The sequence below is a fragment of the Anser cygnoides genome, chromosome 4 (assembly GCF_040182565.1).
Source record: "Anser cygnoides isolate HZ-2024a breed goose chromosome 4, Taihu_goose_T2T_genome, whole genome shotgun sequence".
Classification (NCBI taxonomy): domain Eukaryota; kingdom Metazoa; phylum Chordata; class Aves; order Anseriformes; family Anatidae; genus Anser; species Anser cygnoides.
Genome location: NC_089876.1, coordinates 70,818,611 through 70,841,243, shown reverse-complemented (window position 1 = coordinate 70,841,243; position 22,633 = coordinate 70,818,611). Strand labels below are relative to the sequence as shown.

Below are 22,633 nucleotides of genomic sequence, written 5' to 3'. Positions count from 1 at the left end.
TGAAGAAAACAATAGTGAATTTTATATACTTTAACATGGAAAAGAACACTTAAAATACTTAAAGCTGCTACTGGTTTGATTCAATCCACTTCTATGGTCTCTTGGAAGAGCACAAATGCATGAAAGTCTCAGTACTGAGCCAATTTTATTAACTGTCTTGAGTTTCTTTGTTCTTGTCCAAAGATCTTAACAGCTCCTCAGAAATGTGAACTATTAAGTGGCAATGTATGAAAGCTGAAACTGATTAGAATGAAATTTGCTAATTATCTGCAAAATACCATCTGCAAAACACTCTGCCATCCATGGTACAGACATATTTTTAATCACAGTGCACTGAAGTCTTTGGTTTACATGATGTTACTTCATTTACGTTAATTTTCACTGGCTTGAGAAAATAGTGGAAGGTAGCTGGTGGCCTGACGATTTAGACAAAAAGGTGTTTGGTTTACTTATAAGCAATGAATTAGAGATTCATCTTTAATTAGTAGATTAGATTCTGTAGTGTCTTAAATGAAGCTGTGTTGATGTACACAGCTGAAAGCATGACTCCACAAATGCACTTCATGTCCCTTTCTATTAACCTTTTGTGAGTGATGATTTAACTGCCCAACAGCAGCAGTAAACTCAAAACTCTAGTAAGTAATTAAAGTAAAAACTTCATCAAAACTGTCCATGGAAGCACCAGCTGAGTCTCTCTGTCCTCTGATTATAAAACTTTTAGCCAACAAATGACTTGAGCGATTCACAGTATCTCCTGACAGTTCAGTCCTTGCAAATCAGTTTTCATTTGAAATGTTTTCCGTGATTGTGACCATAAATGTGCTTTCAAAGAAATTTCCAAATCTATACCAACAGTTGTCAAGCAGGAAAATACCATCATATTTAGTGAATATGTTATTATTTCTTTTTCCTGAAAGTGTATACAAACGTGAAATGGGTTACAGGAGGACACATGGAACCACTAAGTAATACTTTGCCTCTTTTGTCTAACGTTAGCTAGGATATTAATTATCAGCATGTTACTAAAACACTTCCTTACTGCACTAGATTATTGTGGGGTACTACTGAAGTTGTGTGTGTAAGATGTTTAAAGATTCTTCAGTGAAAACCAATATACATAAGCAGAGATTCTTTTAGGGGAAAAAAAAAAAAGATTACTGGAGGATTAACAGATTTTTCTTCTTTCATTTTCTTTTAGGTGAAGAACATATTTCTCCATGAAATACACTGAAGGGCACAGTATGTGATATTAACAGAAATACTGCTTCTATTTTACATCCCTGGGGAGTAGTCTCTCCACATTCCATAGCATTACAGTTCCACTCTGCTTATCAGCCAGCCATGATAAAGGAACAACGTTGTCCTAATGGAAATGTTGCATTTCCTTTATCATACTGCAGCAGCAATTGTGATAATAGTTATGTCTTGCTATAAAAAAATAAAGTTAGTAAAATCAGAAACGGAAAGGAGAGATATAAGTCCTGTTTTCTCAGTACTCATGTGTTTACCTACTTTTCTATATATAAATTAAGGTTATACTGAACTATTACAACTCATATTCTTAACTTACTAAATCAAATCATAAGCGTCAGATTAGTAGAGAACTGCACGTTTAATACAAAACCACACTTAGGTTTAACTTAACAGTTTATCCACAGAAGCTGAGCATTCTTAATTATGCACAGATTCTGTCACCTTGTATTAAATTGGAAGATGAAAAAATTAAATGCTTGTCATTAACGTGTCAAATTGGATCAGAGGAGACATCAGTTTGAAGTAGTCAAGGTTCGCTTAGTGCTTCTGAGATAGAAAGGTAAATGCATATAATTACGTCAATATTTAGAAGTAAAGCTGCCAATCTGAATTATAAATATGTAAAACTCTCCACTCAGCTTTCACAGTGCCAAAATCAACCAACTATCAGTATCTTAGATGTCTGTTTAACACATTTCTGATGAATGAAACTCTGAATCCTGAAACTGTTTGCCTGAAAAGCAGTAGAGGGCATTATTTTTGTTTAGGTGACCTGCTTAGGAGTTTATATTAGTGAACAGCAGGTCTCTTGAAGTCATTATAGAGCAACATTTCCAGAATCAGAAAATCTAAAATAAGTGACCAGCTGGGCCTGATGGTCTTGCTATCTGTGTCACAGAATCAGCTCATCAACAATGCCTAGAAATTCTCTTTTCTATTGCTTAAGCAGTACACCTCATGCACATGTAAAGTGAGTGATCTTATGATGATTCCTGTGGTTCATGACCAAGAATAGGGAAAATACATGAATCTACCAAATTGCTCCCAGGAGGCCTTTCGTTTTATCCACTTTCAGTGTTAAATCAAGTTTCAATGAATGCTGGAAGCAATAAACCACAGTCACACACGCTATGCAGTCATTAACATGGACATGCAAAAATTAATTAGAGAGACTGTTTTGCTGAGGTTGACACAAACACAAATAATTCTGCCTTTACTAAACTACTACTTTTTCTTGTTACTTTGGATTCCTGGTGTGCTTTCTTCATTCCTGTGCTGCTTCCCTTAGGAAGATGCATTAAAAAAAAAAAAACAAAAAGAGCCTTTTAAGAGCCTTCTACTTTGCTTGTAGTTTCTCTTAGAAGTTCTTGGGCATGTTTTTGGCCTTCCATTTCTGATAGACCTAAGTGGAATCAGGTGGTTAATCCTATGCCATTTACTTCTTGATGGCTCCTCAATTGGAAAAAAAAAAAAAAAAAGGCAAATGAGGTAGCATCACACAATGTGGGAAATAACAGTTTATGAATACAAAGTTCACCAGAGTGTCCAGAGCCATGCTAGAGCCTACTATGCTCTCCCACAAGTGGCATTAACCACCTTCTTTGCCTGTCACACAGGTTTGTCCCTCTGTTAACGTGGTTTTGAGGGCAACCAAAGAAAGTGCTGCAAAATGGTAACTAGTGGCAAAAGAAAGACTTGCGGTAAGGGACTGCTCCCCCGAGATGGGCTTCAGCCTCTCTATAGGAAGCTGCTGCCCTCTGAACTCTAATCCTGCTTGTGAGCTGAAGCTCTGTGGGATGCACTAAAAGCCTCAGTTCATTTCCTGGTTACGTTCAGGTTATGTTGAAAGGAGAAGGTGTATGAATCAAAGGTGTACCTCATATAAGACCTGAAAAACAAAGGAGAGGAGGCTTGAGTGGGTTCCCTATTCACGTTAAGGACCAGCTGCTTTGATCTGCTGATACCAGCTCCTATTTCAGCAGTCACTAGGGACAGGAATACCTTGTCCCTGGAGCAGGAACAGAGTAAACTTGGCAGAAGCTCAACTCTGTATGGCTGTGAGGATGTAGGGCATGCACTTTGCAGCACAAGACTTCCATCACATGGCCTGCACAAGAGCCCACTACAGGGCTCTGAATTGTTTTAATGCAAGTAGCGTATATTGGTCTTGAACACAGAAATTACGTGCTTGTTGCAGCAACTACCGTTTCATGAGACACATCTGTAGCAGCCACAGACATCCTTTTTAATGAGATGTACTCAAAAAGAGAAGGCAGCTATTTTCCATTGTAGTTGAGTGGGACTTGTCTTTTGTAGAAATACATTGTTCCCAACTCATTTCTGGCCCGTGCACTAACAGGCAAAGAGCACCCTCTCTGTTTCTGGATTTTCTCCACATGTTGGCCAGACTATCATGTAATACTTGATCGGGAAAACAAGGAAACACTGTTTTAAACATGTCAGACCTTTAACTTAAAACTATTCTTTGCTACCTTGCTTCCCCTTGCAAAGTTGCCAAGCAGATAGATATTTGAGTTCTGGGAGCAGAAACTCAGTTCACAGTAAATAAGAAAGCAGCCTTTCAAGAACAGCTTGCACTTGGTAAGGGGTAGATACACACTGGCTGCTCGCCCAGAGGTTCTCTTTTGCCTCAAGAGGGACAGAAAAAGGGAAGGACACAGTGAACCTTTACTGTTAATTATACAAGGGGTAAGGAAGATGCTAGAAAAATGATACACTGCTATTGTACTGAGGAAACAAGTGTTTCACACTTCAAGTGCAGTTCTGTTAACTCTTCATATCACAAGGGTTTCACATTCCAAGTGCAGTTCTGTTAACTCTTCATATCCTCTACATATACTTGTACAGAAGAATTTCACATCCATTAAGAGTCATTTACAACAAAATGGTAGCAGACAGGCAAATACCCGTGACATGTATTTACAGATCTAGTGGTTACTGCCTTAGGGGGATGTTAGTGTTACGCAAATCCCTGCCTAGTAAGGGAACAAGAATGCCATATATATTCTTTCATTAAAACTGTCTGATTTCAGTTGTTGTGATTGCTGCCTTATGAATCATTTCTTTCAAACAAAAAATGTTCCAGGACTGCTTCTATCTCCAGAGCCATCTAGGACTAGGACGCCTCCAGCCTGAGTTATGCAGTGTCCAGCAGAATCCTTTGCTGTGTACTATGGAGAGTAGAGTATGGTATAACATCAGATTTAAGGAGCAGAAAAATGATAAAAATAGATCAATAGGCAATTCTGGTGTTAGTCTAATAGTTAGAAAAGGAATATTTAGTTCTAAAATTTTTGAAGTTGGAAGAAAATTTGATTTTCTAAATTGTTCCAGCTCACCATGTATGATTACAGCATACCACATTTAGGCTTCATAAATGCATAGGGAGACAACAAAGGAAGTTTATTACTACAATGTAGATGTACAAACTGTGCCATGGTTATGGCACGTATGGTTGTTTTCCATTCTAGCAGACTTTGTACTGCTCAGGCAAGCAGAATAAGTTAAGACTATAAGTGATTTTCTTTTTCACGTGGATCATTACTTCATTTTTTGAATTTTTGTTTTGAGCATTTTTTCTTTACTGCAAGATCTGTTTTCCAGCAATTTGCTATGTTTTAGTTCAAGTACTTAATAAATCCTATGTCTGACTGCATTGTTCCTTATTCTTTGCTGGCTATCAATTAAATTTCACCTGCAGATTTGGAAAAGAATTTCTATAAACCACCAGTAAATTATTTACATGAATATTTACTGCAGTTATTTAAAGAAAAACAACAAACGTTGGGTTCTATAGCGGTAAAACCTGCACCTATATAGCTGTAAAAACTGCATGTACAGGTTAACTAAGAGCAAATAAAATATATATGTTCACAACACCAAAGAGACATTAGCACAGTAGAGTCTGCCCAGCCATTTCTTTCCCTCTCAGTGGAAGAAACTGAGAGTAGATGATAAGATGTGAAGAGTGGAAAAAAAATGGCCCATTTGGTTTAATTTATTTATGATACAATATTGAACATTTAATGTAAAATTAAGTAGACTAAATGGTTTATTAATTACAGAATAGAGAATATACTACTCTTGATTCATACATCTGCATAATGTAAGTGTTATTATATATCAATAAAACATTTTCTGTTGATTATATATTTCATGCATTCATCACACCAACATTTTTCTAAGTGCTATACATTATTTATGTAATGTATCACTAATTACTGCAACACCAATTTTTTCTCTTTACAACAACCTCTTCAACTCATTTGTGTCAGGTCTTGCCAAACTAATGAGGATGCTGTGCATCCCATTATTTGACTGTATTCAGATTTCATACTGCTGTGCTCTGGATGGAAAAAAGAGCCCCTACTTAATTAGTTGCCACCCAGAACTGTTTCTAGCTTTTTCTTTGTCTTCTAATGCACCTGGGCACACTATCAGATGCTGTGAACAGAGGCGATGAACAAAATGTTATCAAGGACTCATTAAGAAAGGTTACAAGCAAATGCAAATGTATTACTTAGTTTTATTACATGGCTTTATTTAATAAGTTATTAATAACCTTACCTTAAATACCAGTTCTCCTATCAGTCCATTCCACGAGCCATCATCTTGAGGACTCCCATACTTGTGATCTGGTGCAACATAAATTTCGTATTTAAAGCCAAGATAATTGGCCAAGGCTTCCAAAACATCTATTGAGAAGCCCTGATATTTCTTCGGTTTTCCCAGAACGTTTTCAGACACCATGACAAAGGGTTCTTCCTACACAGAAAACAAAGGGGTCAACTGTTAGTGAAGCAAGGGCTTGACACATTAAGGTACCTTTTTTTTAAAAAAAAAAAAAAAAAAAAGAGGAGAATTTATTTAAGAATGTTTTACAAAAAATTTTCCAACATATTTTTAGCAGTGCCTCTTCCATTCTTCAAGATGCTATTTTGTTATGTATTTACTTCAGCAGAATTATCTCAAACTCCCAGTAAGAAATTTTCTCCTCTATTATATATTTCAGAAGTAAATCTTCTGTTGTGACATTACAACTTAAATGCTTTTCAGTAACTCCTTCTGTCTGCACTTATGCTCAGCGTGGCAGACATGCACTCGTATGTCTGTCCATAAATATGAAGGATTCTACCATGCTGCCACATTTTCCACTGGCTGGGTAAATACTGTATCTGACAAATGTGACTTAATTCATGCCATAAGGAAAGAAAACCATGGTGAAACAGGCCATGCTGTAGCAACAGACATTTCTCTTGTCCTTTGACTGTAATCTAAATCTGAATATCAAATGGTCAATTTTTTTTTTTTAAGTTGATTTCTCCAAAGATCATCTATTTGTTTTGTTTAGGAAGAATCAATCAAGGCACTTGAGTATGTCTATAAGAACCATTGGTGAATATGCATCAAAAAGATGACCATAATAAAGGATACAAATAAATAACTGGAAGTTGGAATTGGTTGGTAAGATTTCCAAACAATATGCTTTTCTTTTTCTTCTTTTCAAGTTCTGTTTTCTCTCTCCCTCTTTTATTATTTTTGTTTTATTAATACTTCTAATAATATTTCCAGGAAGAGATGAGTTTGGCTAACTTTAATTTCTCTATCCTCTGCCGCCTTTCTGTATTATTCTTCCTGTTGAGTATTTAATTTCTAGACATTACCTTTCACATCTTCTTGAAATAAAACACAAAAAAAGATCATATTTCTGAGCACAGAAATACATTTGCCATAGATAGATCTCACGGTTGTTTTTCATTTTCTCTGAGAACATCTGCCTGATCTACCTGAGCAGAACAAAATCATCAAAACCCTGAAAAAATTCACGATGGCTCTGTAACACTAGTGTATTTTTTTCTTCAAAATATGATACATTTCTTCCCTTTAATCTTTTGCATTACGCTGTAATTTACTATGAGTTTACCAGAAAGATCTATTTGGAGGTGTAAAATTCTAGTTCTGTGACAATTACAAGCACACAAAGCAACCTTGCCACCATTACTTCCCAGTCTACATAAACCATGAGCATACAGAAGAAAACAAAACAGCTTTTGTGGCCCAAACTCTAAACATATCTCCAGAGGCATTTTTGTTAGTGTTTTAATGAACTGTTTTTTTTTTTTTTTTTTAGTATTCTACGACTCAACTCTGTCAATACCTCAGAAGCCAAAGTACCACTCACAAATTCAAGAGTATTTTTAGTTTCCTAGTATGTCATTCTTTCTGAACAGGTACCTCTGAAGTGCAGGAGATAGAAACTTGGAATAAAAAAGCACCATATTTAAATGATTAAGTTAACGTTCATGAGGATAGCCATATGCTGAGGATGCTGCCAACAAAGCAAGCAAGGAGACTTTCCTGGCAGGATGTTCTTTTCTGTCTTCAGGAAAATCAGAAAACAAGCAAACAAACAAAAAAGCAACCAAAAATACCCACCCTAAAACCAACCAACCAAACAAAAACAAACAAAAACCCATAACAAACAAATGAACATAACCCAGGAAGGTTGACTGCCCATCAAGGTACTATTTCCCAGTTGTCAGAATCAATTCCCTTCTTCCAAATTATCCAAGATCAGCCAAATGAAATAAAAATGGAGGACAGCAAATGCAAGTGAATTTTTAAAGTAGTTTTCCAGTGACTGGGTTCCAGAAACATTAAAGGAATTGAGACTAAGTTGATGAAAGCCTCTCCTAGATGAAAACACAGACGGAATACAGTTTTTCTGATTATTTGGATGAGAGATTTCCTACATGTATACTCAAACTAATACAAAAATGTTTCCACAAAAAATTGTAATTTATGAATCTAAGCATATTTGGCACAAAATTCTAAAGATTTATGTGTGCAAAGGATATTTCAGATATTGAAAATTTTCATATTAGAAAGGATTTTTTCTTATTATTTCTGAGTTATTAGAAAATAGTTGTTCATAAATTAAATTTTTATTCAATTTGTTAAAAAAGCAATTGCTAATTGCACTGATTTAAAGCACTCTTTAAAATGCATTTTTTGTGGCTAATTTCACACTTTTATTAAGCTATGTAATACTGTTTGCTGTTGAGGGTTTTACCAAAAAAAAAAGTGTCCAGTGAGTTATACATATATTGAAATATAAATGGTCAAATATCTGTATGCAAAGCAACTAACATTTCCCAATTTCTGCTGAAGCCTGGAGCAGTAAAATATTTAAACATATTCCAAAGAAAATGAAACAAATATATCGCTACTTTTTTTTTCTTTATGTAATTGTTTACAATTCTCAGAAGGCACTGAAACAGGACAAAAGTATTTGTTTTGATTTTTCTTCCCCCATCAATGCCGCAAGCTGAAACTATGCCAGCTGTTTTTTTTTTTTTTTGTATACTGGGAGAGTGTTTTGTGAGCTCCCTATGGAAAGAGATAACATACTGCTACAATATTGATGTTAAAAATGATTACTTCCTTCCTGGAGAAAGAGCTTTTAAAAAGAAAATACACAAAGCAAAAACAGCCAATACACTTCTCACCTACTCAACAGAAAAATAATGGGAATAAAAAATAAGCTTGTACAAAGCAGGTGGCCAGCGCTCACATGCTAACTATTGAGTTTGGAGGTGGCTAAATTCACATCAGCTTTCATTGGACCCCAATTAATTCAATCCTGATCAGATATATTTAGGGGATGTCTTTTCTTCCACAGGCAACCAAGTGCAATGGTGAATCTTGAGGAGCTATTTTCCTTCTACTTTACTCCTAGTGTGTCTCCTTGTCATTAACTGAGAGTGACAGAGCGCTAGGACAGGTTGCCCAGAGAGGCTGTGGAGTCTCCTTCTCTGGAGATATTCAAGGCCCGCCTGGATGCCATCCTGCACAATGTGCTCAAGGTGATCCTGCTCAGCAGGGGGCTTGGACTAGATGATCTTCAGAGGTCCCTTCCAACCTCAACCATTCTGTGATTCTGTCATTCTGTAACTGAATGCAGCACTACTAAGCCCCTGGTTAGGACTCATTCTCAAAATAGCTCCATGGTCATCACTACCTGGCGTTTACTTGGGATCTAAGTGTGCTGCCCTGATACAGAGGAGGGTGTGTTTAATACTCAATGGGATCAAAGGATTTTACACAGCCCATAATGCCCACAGGAAAATGAAAGTCAGCAGCAACCAGGTAATATTTATATTAGGTGAAGCTGTGGACATTGCTTTTTACAACTGTAAGAAGGCAAAGTCTGGTTCCAGGAATGATTATCCCCTAAAGCAACAGAAGCTGGATAGTGCCCTTAGGAAGGCTAACGGCAGACCCAAGATTAAGGCAACATAACACAGAAAAGGATTGGGAAAGATGAAATGACTCTGGGACAGCAGAGATCAAGTTTGCAAGAAGACTTGATAATTTATTAGGGTTATAAATATTTAAAGGAAGATGCTACATATCAAGATGTAATTTAGGAACAGGACGCATTTTACAACTGATATAATTTCAGAACTTGCTACACTCTTATGCAATAGCTCTGGTGATCCTTGGCTCCTTTAATAAAGTAATTCAACTCTTCATCCAGCACAAATCTACTCCATTTTTGTTGAGTGAGTTGATCTGATCACCAGGGGTCCAGACAAATGCCAGAGCCAGTACAAGCAATGGAGTAAGACTGTACAAGCAGCAGTGAGGGAAATACCAAGAACGTGCTCCTTTTGGTATCAGAGGATGGTTAATCAGCTCAGATGACTTACCTGAACATATCTTCAGATGCTCAACACAGTGTTATTTGAGCTTCACAAATTAGTGTTTATCACTGAAATACTCATTTGAGGAAGAAGAGAGTTATCATCACCATTTTCCATGTGCGGAAGTGGAATGCACAGATTGCAGGGCCTGTACATCTGAGAACTGAATCCAAGTGTGCTGGGTCAGGCAGAAACGCATTAACCAGAGGTTTTCCTTTTAGCCTGTTTAATGCTTTAAAACATTTGCATTTACATATATATCTGTGTTGTGGTGAACCATGAGTTTAAGAGAATAAGATCAAATAGTGGAAAGCAAGAATTACATGAGAACGAAGGAACGTGGGATCCGAAAGGAAGATGCCTTGACCCAGGAGAGAAAAGTTTCACCCTTGAAAGGACTTGCAAGGGTAAAACCACAAGCTAACAGCAGAAATTGTAATTTGGCCTCGTGCAGGGTGAATGGATTTCAAGAGTCTAGGATTAAGAATACAAAATATAGTTTTTATTTACTCTGATGAAATTCTCAGACACATACCAATAGTTTGTAAGTAACAGTGTGACTGTAGGCCTGAAGTAATCTTTTTATTTCCTCTACCACCTTATAAAGCTAAAAATAAAAGGAAGAGACAAGCTTTTGGGCAGAGGGGACCTTCACATTTGGAAACAGGAGGAGTAATACTCAAGTGAAATACCAGAAAAGGACAATTACTCTGAGTTCAACTTGATTGTTTTAACAAGTTAGACAATCTGAGAGTAACAGCAATTTGTAACTGTGCTACAGAGGGTGGTGGTAAAGTCAAGCATTAAATTTAGTCCTTAGAGGTGGCAGGGAAAGAGAGCAAGAGAATAATTGCTTGTGGAGCATTCAGGGACAATTTACATGTATGGAAAAATATATCCCTAAACCCAGATGGCTCAGGATGATTTTTAATAGAAAGTAGAATAGCGACTTTAAATCCAAGCTTTGATAGGTGTATTTGAGCTGTTCTGTGAAAACAAATTTTGGAGGATCTGGTATTTTTGGATAGATTCTCTCTTGTTGGACAAATTACAGGAAATCCTCTTGAGAGAAGAGGAAAAGCACCATTCAAATCTTCAACACAACACTCTCACTAAATACGAAAGGAAGGAAAATTTGCATTCAGTGACCTGTTTACAACCAAGTGGTGGTCTCAGCCCACCTGTTAATGATCATTTAACATGCAACAAGACAGACTTTTCTCTAATTACAATGGTGGATTCTGTGGCTTTAAGTTGAGACTTATTTCAGGACAGAAACTATATATGTAGCCATCATAAACTGCTCTGTTATGCTCATTTATGGCAGTCTTATGCTTTTTCTGATTATATAAATAATGAAAAAAAGACAGGACACTCTTTATAAAAGGAAAAGCTAAAGCAAAATAAAATGTTTGGTATTATTCTCCTGCTCAGCTGAATCCTCTTTTCCGCTTACTGTGGGGAGAAAAACTTCCTAGCCAGGAGGCTCTACAGAAATTAGTAAGTGAACAAAAAGTTATTGGCTTGTCAGATCAGAGAAACTGATCTCTGCTGGGATTTACAACACTCACTGAGGCTCAACTCAGACTGCAGATGGATGGCCTTATGTGCTTCTACTGTGCTTGGAAGAGAGTTTCAAAATTAGGTAATTATATGGGTGGTTAGAATTCATAAAGCATATGAAAATGACCTCTGTGTCTACTCATCAGAATTTTCTGAACACACTGGGATATAATACTTTAATATTGACACTGTATTCATTAAATGGAACTCTGTATTCATTACATCTTCCCTTTTTTTATAGCTAAAATAGGAAGAGAGAGGAAAAAACTGAAGCAAGAAATCAAGCTTGTGGGTGAGACTGTCAATCTGTGTTCAGCACTGACCCTAGGAGCCGTGGACAGGCACATTAAATGATTCACATAGCCCAAGCAGAGCCTCAGCAATCACATGGCGTGAATATTCACTGTGACACTTAAAAACTTCTATCACCTGGCAAATGCTAAGAAACTGCTCCCAAGAGTGAAATCCACTCTCATTACTGGATCACTCAACACCCTTCCAATGGCTGCTGGATGACCAAGCACAGCCATTAGAACTGACAAGAAGCACTAAGAAGGCATCATGAACCATAACTAAAACATTTTCAAGCACAGGATGCTTTTGTCTTGTTGCTACACATAATTACTTTTTTTCTTGACTCATGAAAGAACTAATCCCCCACTTTTAAATATTAGCTATTTTGCATTTCTTTCCCCAAAAGAATTTAGTGAAGTAAGTAGCCCCAAATACTTAATTTCCTCAGCTGCTTTATTGACCACTGTTTAGGGGATTATATTTGGCTAGGAACAGCACAGCAGCTTGTTATTTTTAATCGAACAGTAATGTACATTACTTCATGTTAGAATCAATGACCAAAATTTAATTGAAACATTTAATTCTCTCGTTACAGAAATTCTCCCACTAGCAACGGTTATAAAAGTTGCTGCAAAACATAACACAATCCCCACCCCTTAATAACACTAAAAGAAAGATGAAGGTTTCAAACATACAAAACCTTGTATAATTAAAGTATTATTTTCTTTCAATATCTTATTGTGCCAATGGGCTATGTCACAATATTGGCACCTAAATCCACCTTTCTCAGATTCTCTGCTTTTCAAACAGACTAATTAGAAAGCTGGTTGTACTAACAAAAAAGTCCCCTTGCCTACAGCAAGAAGCTAGTTCATGTCCTAGAAGCTGAAGAAAATATTCAAGGAAGGATATTTTAAATTTGGCTTTCACTTGCCACTGTCCTTATGCATGTACTTCGTCTCACTTTTTTCAATTACAGTTTTATTATCATCTTCAACAAGGCATGAGTTTGAGCTTGTTCATTCACATTAATGAATAAACAGTACCTTAAATAATATATATATATATTTTTCCAGAATCAAACAGTAGCTTATGGATTTATTTTGCTATTTGGACTAGTGCTATTTAGAACAAACAAATGAAAAATGCTAGCCACCATCCCACCCCCCCAATATCTCCTATTGCTCTGCAACAGGACTAAGGCTTCTTTCAAAGCCATCTATTGCAATGGTCTATTAGGATGCAGCCAAGCTTTGTGTATTGATTTTAATTCACAATAACTTAATGCACCTAATAGCTCTTTCTAAACCATTATAGTTATATGATAGGAATATGGATTGAGATTGGAATCGATTGGAGTGTTTTAGAGTATGCCTAAAGAACACAATGCTAGTTTTAACATAGCTAAGCTCAGATACTGGATTTAGCCAAACTGTAGTACAGGTATATTAACCTGCTGGGAGCTACATTATACTTCTTCCAGCAGCCATTCAAGAGCTCCTATTCACAACAAATTCACATAATACTTCAGGACATTGTACTCTCGTGAAGTTCACCTCCTTTTCTGTCTTGCATAGTATGCAAGGATAATTGTAATCAGTGTATGAACCTCTTTATGTTTAAAAGCCAAATTTTCTGTGTGCTCTGTGAACTATATGAATCTCCCTGAAATGCAAATATGCCCAACAGAAGAGATGGGTGAGGGTCAGTGAGAAGATAAGAGCTAAGGAGCCTTGAGCAGTAGCCCTTGACAGATAGGTGAGTTAGGTTGGCCCTACCACATTGTGCATTGCATCTAACTCACTGTCAAACTGTGGTCCCAGCCGGGTCCCAAAGCATTTGAATTCCTTGATACTCATCTCACCTTGTGCATAGCACCTACTACTTTAGAAAAATTAATTTCAAATATTAACTGAAAAATAAAAGGAGCTGGGTTCTCCAGCTGCTCTGAGATTAATGCTTGTAATACAAAGGATCACAGTAGGCATGTACAATGTGAATAACTGTAAGGTTTATGACCTACCTGTTTTAATATAACTAGGTATAGCTCAAAGGGACATAAACCAGCTATTAAACATAACTTGTGCCCAGTTAGTTATTGATTTCAATTTGGTCCTTGTACAAGCATGATGAGAGGAAGAGGAAATGGATAGACAGGCTCTATCTCTATCAGGGGATACTAATTTCTGTTTTTATATTAATCATTAGAATTATTAATATCTCGATGAAGCCTCACTGGGGTACGTTACCACTTGTAATGTAATGATAATGAAAAATTCATGGAGCGATCAATGTGTTTTTTAACAAAACCAAAAACATATGGAAGTGTTTGGAGACAGGGGAAAATGGAATGGGAGAATTATGGGGAGCAGACTACACCAAAACTAAATCTCTGACAAAGTGAGGAATACCTAATCAAAGCACACTCTGCCTTGATGATTGCCTGTGCGCTAATTACGGTGCTCAGTCATCAACACTGATCGATTGAAAGGGAACAGCTGAAATGGCTTCTGTCACCATTTTCTGCTTGGTAAAGTAACCCTAAACAGAGACTGCAACCCTCACAAAGAGAGGCAGGGCAGATAGCCAGGGGCACAATGCAATTTAGGAACCTTATTTTCTTCCATCTTTCTTTGTGGGTCATCATTCTCAGTCCCTGAGAAGGAAATGCACAAATACCACTCTTTCTCTCTGCCTCATTGCTTTAATGCTGCCCCTTTCTCTGCAATCTGATTAACAGATTCATTTTTTTCATTAAGCACCCAAGTATATTAAATACACTGATCTTATATGTAGTGATTGCATGCTGTTTGCATGCACAGAGAGGAGGAGTAGTGTAGAAATATAGACAATAAAAGGGCAGAGGCAAGATCATAGAGGTCTGGGAGGGACGAGCATCCCAGCTGACTAGCACAGAACAGAGTATGGGCTTAATTCAATGTACGGCACGACTGTGTATTTTGGAAGTTGAAAGATGATGTGTACGGTCGGAGCCAGAAGGCACCAGAGAGTGAGAAGAAACTTTCATATGCTAATAGATTCTAAAATATTGAATTGGGAAAGCAAACTAGAAAAACAGCAGACACTATTTGCTATGCTGACTAAGTATGGAAAAAAGGTGATGAGGGAGAAATCACGCACTGGTCTCTGCTTAAATGTTCATAATTATTATAACTGCCACATAAGGTATTTATTATCACCTCCTGGCCTTAAAGTTTCTATTTGCTTGAGAGCCTATGCTAAAAACCAGGGAACTTCAGGAAAAAACTTTCTTACTGTGAAGCTAAAATCTCCCAGCACTATCTCCTTGTTTTCTGACAGTATCTTGCTCAAATTAAGTCTAGATTTCTTTCCTTATTTTCAGAAATTAAAGTCTATTTGTGAAGAGCAAGACATAACATCATCAACCTTAGAACTGCAATGAAAGTGTCTTTTTTTTTTTTTTTTGAATTAAATGGTTTCTAACAAGTACCTTCATGAAATGAAATCTTTGTTTAAGAAGCAGTATAAAAAAAACATTATATAGAGCCTGGATAACATCACCATTACAATCACTGCACACTATATATTTAATAGTATCTAAATTATAAATAATTCTAAGTAACATCTCCTAGCAGAATCCGATCAACACAAACTGCTCCTGTGAACCTCCCTCCTTAGTCAATAATTATCTATACAAGTTACTATGTTGTTTTGTTCCTGTAATACCAACCTATCTCTTAAAAGTGAGGACATAATCTGGATAACTTTAAAGCTGAATATACAGACAAGCAGTGAATGAAATGACTTGCAGTCAGCTCTTCCAGCTACTATCCTGCGTTTCCACAGGCAACATTTTGTTCAGTGTGTGCTTACTTTTATTTTAGCCCAAATAGTGAAGGCTTTTATTTTCTTTTATTTTCTTAGAATTAGATAACATTTTATGGAAATGCCAGGTAGAAGGAATCTCTAAAACTGACTTTCTTTCCTCCGACTCAGGATAAAGCTACCTAGATTAACCAGTGTAAATATGGACCTACTCTTTTTTGACACCTCTGACAATGAAAATTCCACAGCCTTCTTAGACTGAATGCCTCCATATCTTGGTGTTAGAAATTGCAATAGTTGCTCTGAGAACTATGCATACTTTACAATGGGAAGTAAGCATTTGCTTCAACTACGAAGCTTGCTTTCCTTGAAAATATTAACTTTTAACTAACCAAAGAACAATTAGTTCCATTTTCAAAAATACAACAGCAAGATTTTAGGAGAGTAAAAAACAATTAATAAGGTCAGCATACGTCCCTACCATTTCTTTTAAAAAGAATCTTCCTTACATTAGAAATGAGCAAACTATTATTAAAACCTGTAAAAGTAAAAAACTTTCTTTTTTTTAATGTCAAAATTTCAGTTACAGTAAACGCTCATCCAGAATCATGTCCTGAAGTCTGAACTCAAGTTTCTAAATTGGAAAATCTGCCATGTGAAAAGACATTCCAATAACAAGTGACTTCTCCATGGGAGCAAGCCACTCTCATCAGTATCTTATACCAAATGACAGCTTTTTTGTCAACAACTAGGTTAACTATGAAAAATAATAAATAGTGAGCCTAATTATGTCATGCATCATTGCTCCTGATGATTTCATTCATTTACCGATGAAATGAACACATCTACCACTGTTGCTATAATTTACCACCGTTTTACTGAATATTTTCCCTGATGTACTTGTCTATAAAAGATCCATTTTTTTCCCCAACCTTCTTTCACAGATGGATATTGGCAGCAAAAAGGAATAGAAATCTAAAGGCACAGAGAATTGTTGCTGCCTGGGAAATTATGCATTTTTACAGCAATGAAATATTCTAAAACTTTAGATAATCTTTAAATATTTGAACTATAGCACATATGGTATATACCAAATAAATTACTGAGTTATGGAATACAGAGATTTTATAAAAGATTCTAGATAAACTACATCACTTACAGCTTTTCTGCCATTCAAACTCACAGTCATAAATGTCCATCAAAGAAAGATTTATCCCTTACCGGTAGAAAAGTAAAAATGTTTACTTAAAACATAAATACTACAGTTGATGGTCAAGTAACACTTCTTAATGTTATCACTTCCCAAGACCTTTCTGCTGCTATGGGTAATTCACTACTGTGAAGAATACAATATACTGACGATATTGTTACACAGAGCACCGGATACTTTAGTATAATACATTACATAATTCAAATTTTTAAAAAAGGTTTTAGACTGGTGCATAGACAGTGCAGCCTAACAGAATGAAGACGGCTTCACAGAAGTGCAGAGCATTCTGTTGTGAATGTGGGGAAAGGGAATTATCTTTGAGACTATTCTGACTATACACTATTATAAAATATTTTGTATTTTCTGAGGTATCCCATACATAATCTTTGCTGCAGTTGATCTTTTATTTTAAGGACGATTTTGTCATGCCATTTTTTAATCCTTTATCACTTCTCACTGTTTGTCCCTCTGAGTATACTTAAACACTGTCTTATTTAATCTCTTCTATGCCTTTCCTTTTTTCTATCATTTTGAAAGCTACTCTAGCTTCCTCCTAAGAACTTTTGTCACTTTGTTTAAACCAGTGTTGGAGGTCAAATCCCAAAGACAGCCTCAGCCTTTAAAACCAGAAGTTAGCTTCATATCTCACATTTCATCTTTTTTTCTATCCAAGTGGGAAGTTCACTAGAAAAAGGATCTGAAGACGCAGACCTCCTGCCAGCTCATGTCCCTAAAGGTATCGTCCACTTTCAGGTTTGTTTCTTCCCTAATCTCCACAACTAAGGCTCATGCATTTAATGCCAGTCATTGAGAATTAAACTACTCCATATATATAACATTTTCCTTGGTGCCAATGATGCATATTTATTATTTCTTTTTCCTATGCTTGTCTACACTTCTGCCTGCCCTCTCATTTCCCACAGTTCTCACCTGGAGACAATGGTCACCAACGTGCCTCCATTCCACCGAGCTCTCTGCAAGCAACATGAGTAATAAATAGCAAGAAATTGTACAGTGGGATGTATGGCAAAGTATAATTCAGTATCACTTGCTATTGTTGTTTCCCTCATCCTGCCTGCATTTTCAGATCAATGCAGATGTGAAAATATATACCTCAATTTGATAGCTGTATCTTCCATGTTAAAATTCTCAAATGTATTTCATGCCACTAGGAAGTTAACGCCTCATGCGCTTTGAGAAAAGGCTCTTTACTTTTCACCAAGTTGAAACAGGGAATTTCAAACTTTTGCCTTTTCAACCAATAGGGGCTTTTTTAGAAACATGATTTTGTGAATACCTGCTGGCCTATTCATTGTCAAACCGGCCAAATCTCATTTAGTTTCTGGTGGCTTAACATTCATATGAATAATTCATTAATAGCCACTGCAACTAAAATGATATTATGAGAATATCTGCTGTATTCTAGCTGCCTTTCAATAAAACTGAGCAGCTGAAAATGAGGAGGATAAACTAAAATCAACAAAATGGATATCCAGCTAAATTGGTACTTGGAAAATTGTTCATTCAAGACACTCTCAATTTGTTTGGAGTTATTATACTGACCTTTCATTGAGCTACATTTCAGAACTCAGAATATGTTTCAGAAATTCACCAGCAAGTTGCTTGCACTTAAAAGTAGCTTGTCAAACACAAAATTCAAACTTTCATTGCACGTGGGAACTAGTCCAAGCCAGAGACAACTGACAATCAATAAGACAAAATAAAACTTTTCTAGAAGTGTTGAAAGAAAGATGCTAACCCAAGTCAGACCAGAGCATTGATTCAAATGTCCACAGGCATTACTATAGTTCCCTTCAGAATAAAGAGCAAAGAATTGTTTCTTATTCCTATTTATGCAAAGATAATTCCCATTATCTTTAGAGTAGCCAGAGTATCTTCACAGTTGTGGTTAGAAGGGACCTTAAAGATCATCTAGTTCCAACCCTCCTGCCATGGCCAGGGACACCTCCCACTAGACCAGGTTGCCCAAAGCCCCATCCAGCCTGGCCTTGAACACCTCCAGGGATGGGACATCCACAGCTTCTCTGGGCAGCCTGTGCCAGGGCCTCACCACCCTCAGAGTCAAGAATTTCTTCTGTATATTTAATCTAAATCTACCCTTTTTGTAGTTTAAAACCATTACCCCTTGTCCTGTCACTACACTCTCTGACAAAGAGTCTTTCCCTAGTCCAGTGTTTTAGATCTGAAGATACATAACCCATAATTATTAAAGTTATCAAGGGTAAGGGATTAATAGATGGATGCAGATGATGGGAATTGTTTTTGAAGACTTTTTGAAGGACTGCTTTGGGAAAATTAATCACAATCATTTTAATTTTTTTTTTTTTTTTTAGAATGCAGAATGTTTCATATCATAATATGAAATATTCTTCTTTACTGAAAGGGTTGTACGGCATTGGAATAGGCTGCCCAGGGAAGTGCTTGAGACACCATCCCTGGAGGTCTTCAAGAAATGTGTAGATTTAGAACTTAGTGGCACGGTTTAGTGGTGGACTTTAGTACTAGGTTAGGTTGGACTAGTTGATCTTAGAGGTCTTTTCCAACCTGAATGATTCTATAGTAAGTACAATGTAGTATAACCCACATGCTGCAATTTACTATCTCAAATTTTTAGAACCAGTCCTTTTCAACATGAAGGCATAACAAAATGAAAATAGAAGAGGGGGATGGCTGCTATCCAGAAAGACATGAGAGGCTAGAAGGGTTAACAGAACAAATTAACAGACTTATGTTAACTTCTCAAATCACAGTGAAAAGAAATCTATTCATATTCAAAGGTATTATTATTTAATTTTCACGTAAGCTTTCCTGTTTTTCCAGATCAAGATCATACTGTTAGAAACTGGCAGAATTAATAATAATATTTAATAACTTACTGTTACTAATAAATTACTTACTTTTAACAGAAATGTATAGACTTAATTGAAGAACTCAGAGAAAGATGGAAAAGGAAGGATGGTAAAAAAAAATCATCACTAAAATAAAGTTGATTGGTGAAATCCCTCCTATACACATATCAAAAGCCTTACATTTTTCATCACGTGTTAAATATAAATCCCCATGTTAATCCTACACAGCAGATATAAACATGGAAGAACAATGTACTTCCATCTATTACTACGGTCTTGTTTTATATAAAATAGTTCTGTAGATTTCAAAGACACTAAATTTTGACCAGACAAGTATAAGTTGAAATAACAAAATTAAAGGCCATATCTTAACAGCAATTTTCCTTTGATAATTGCTGTAAAATAAATAGGTCTAAATGAAGTTCAAGTTGGTGTCTTTGATGACCAAGTTTTTGTAAGATCAAATTGAATACCAACAAATAGAGGGACTAAAAGTCTAGTTTTTGAAGTAGAGAAAACAAGCATTAATACACTGTTTGCATGATTTCGCTTTATTTTCACAGTGTTATGTCATGTCGGCCACGACTTCACTCAAATCCAAATATTACATCTATTTCTTCATTCTGTTCCGGAAAAAATAACAGAATTGCCCCATTGCAATAAGCTACTTGAATGAAGATGGGAACCAAGCTAAAATTAGTAACAAGCAAAGGCCATGTAACTTCATTCCAAAGCAACAGATATGTTTGAAGTAATGATGTGCTAATAACAGGTACATTTTAATTCTCAAATCAAACTACAATTTAGAAACCAGCATATCTTCATGAATAACCCTTACTCATGTATAGCAAGAGAAAGTGCTACAGGGTAAGCACCCTATATGATGCTCTGTCACCCACGGGAGCAGTAGCAACATCTATGGACATCTAAAGACTGGGTAAGGTTAGAAATAATAATCACTTTGCAATTCTGGCATCTGCACTGTCCAACTTCTTTTCAGGCTTTCAGTTAGCAGCCTGATTTGCTGTCAGTGTCTGCCTGGCTGCTTCTCTCTCTCAGCCATTAGAGTTTGTGGATAAGGGAGAAACAGTATTTTATCCTCCTGATTTCTGGCACTTGGGTGAAAGTACTCAAGTTAACATCAATCAAGGGAAGTGCTGGTGAAAAATACCATTTCTGGCTAACGAATTTGAGTAAATATTTACTTTCTCCCTCAATTCACCCAGTTTACAAAATCCTTGTCTCTCATCTTTGCTGAGTAAAATTAAATGAACCTCAGTTTGTAATGTGGTTCTCAGATGATTTTGTTTATGTTGCACTGAACAACCACACAAAGCTCTACTATTTAAGAGAATAAATGAATGCTTATATTATGAAGCCAACATGAATCATTCTCATCTTCCTCATATATTGCTTTCAGTGCACATTCTACATAAAATGAGTCAGTTTTCAAAATGGTAAATTAGTGGATTTCAACAAAGCACAATTCAGAGTAATTGTGTTTTTCACTAGTTGTGCTTTAAAACTGTCAACAAAACCAAAACAGGAGTATGCTCACGTCACATGAGGATTGCAGCCAGGAGAGGAGCCTGAACTGACATGTGGTGTGCGCTGAACATTAAATGCAATTGTTTTTATTATTAACATGGAATCCTATCAGCATAACTAATGCCTTTTTTTTTGTATGTTTGCAAGTTGTTAAATATTCATACTATAATGACTTGAAAGAAGAATATTCTCTAGCATGCTAACTAAAATGATAACTGGGTATGAAGTCAGAGGAATAGAGTGAGGGAAGGAGAAGAAATAAGAAAAAAAAAGTCAAAGACACCAATCTATTTTTGCTAGACACCTCTATTTTGCTAGACAACATCCACAGAACATTTTTGTCAACACAAAATTATACTGAATCAATTAAAACGCATACCAGGCAGAACATAAAGATCAGCCACTGTCATCATGATGCTATTTTGATGACCACGCAATTAATGAAGTATGAAAGAACCCTACTGCTTTGTCTTCTTCTGTTAATTCATCCTTATTTAGTTGTGAGTTTTGTGTGTGTGTGTGTGGTTTTTTGTTTTGTTTCATGTTGTTTTGTAGACACTATGGCAGGACATCTGCTAGCATACTAAGAGATGGAACAGACTGGGCACCCTGACAGATAATAGCTTCTAAAGACACAAGAAATAATTGAAGGGGTATGAAACTTCTCTGTCTATGGTGCTGACACTCACTCTAGTGTTTCCACCCTCCATCCCTGACAGAGACTTTTCCTTTATCACAGAACATCAGCAATGGGATCCACTCTTACCTTTTTCTTTATAAGCAAACATTCAGGCCCTCAAACACAAAACCTGCAGTGAAAAACATGGATAGCAGAGATAGGGAAGTAGCTCAATATAATAATATAGCACGGTTCTGCAGCCCTGGGTCAACTTTCACACAGTCATGGAGAGGTTGAGGTAGAAAGGTCATCCGGTCCAACCCTCTTGTTTGGGCTGAGCAACTTAGAGCTGGTTGCCCAGGACCATGTCCAAATGGCTTCTGAATACCTCTAGAGATGGAGATTCCACAACCTCTGCGGACAACCTGTGCCTGTGTTCTGTCACCCACACAGCAAAGGGCTTCCTGACATACAGAGATAACCTCCTCTGTTTCTGCTTGTGCCCACTGCCTTTTGTCCTGTCACTAGGCACCACTGAAAAGCCTTACTCTATCCTCTTTGTACCCTCCCACCACCAGGTATTTATCAATGTATGTATACACCTCAAGGGATATTGCATTTTTTTTCTTTCTTTTTTTTTTTTCCTCTTTTCTGGGGGGTTGAGGGCTGGTGGTTGGGGAGAGGGCGTTGCTCCAAAGAAGCTTATACATCTCACATATATTTATTTTTCTTTCATTTTTTT

General features: G+C 36.5%; 1 protein-coding gene across 2 annotated transcripts in view; it reads right to left on the bottom strand.

Moving 5' to 3' along the window:
• GRID2 (glutamate ionotropic receptor delta type subunit 2) overlaps positions 1 to 22,633 on the bottom strand; it is an 807,057-nt gene that overhangs the window by 141,390 nt on the left and 643,034 nt on the right. For both annotated transcript variants that reach the window (XM_066996365.1, XM_066996366.1), the window contains one exon: positions 5,842 to 6,039. In XM_066996365.1, the coding sequence (XP_066852466.1) occupies positions 5,842 to 6,039 (198 nt within the window). The remainder of the gene's footprint in view (positions 1 to 5,841; positions 6,040 to 22,633) is intronic.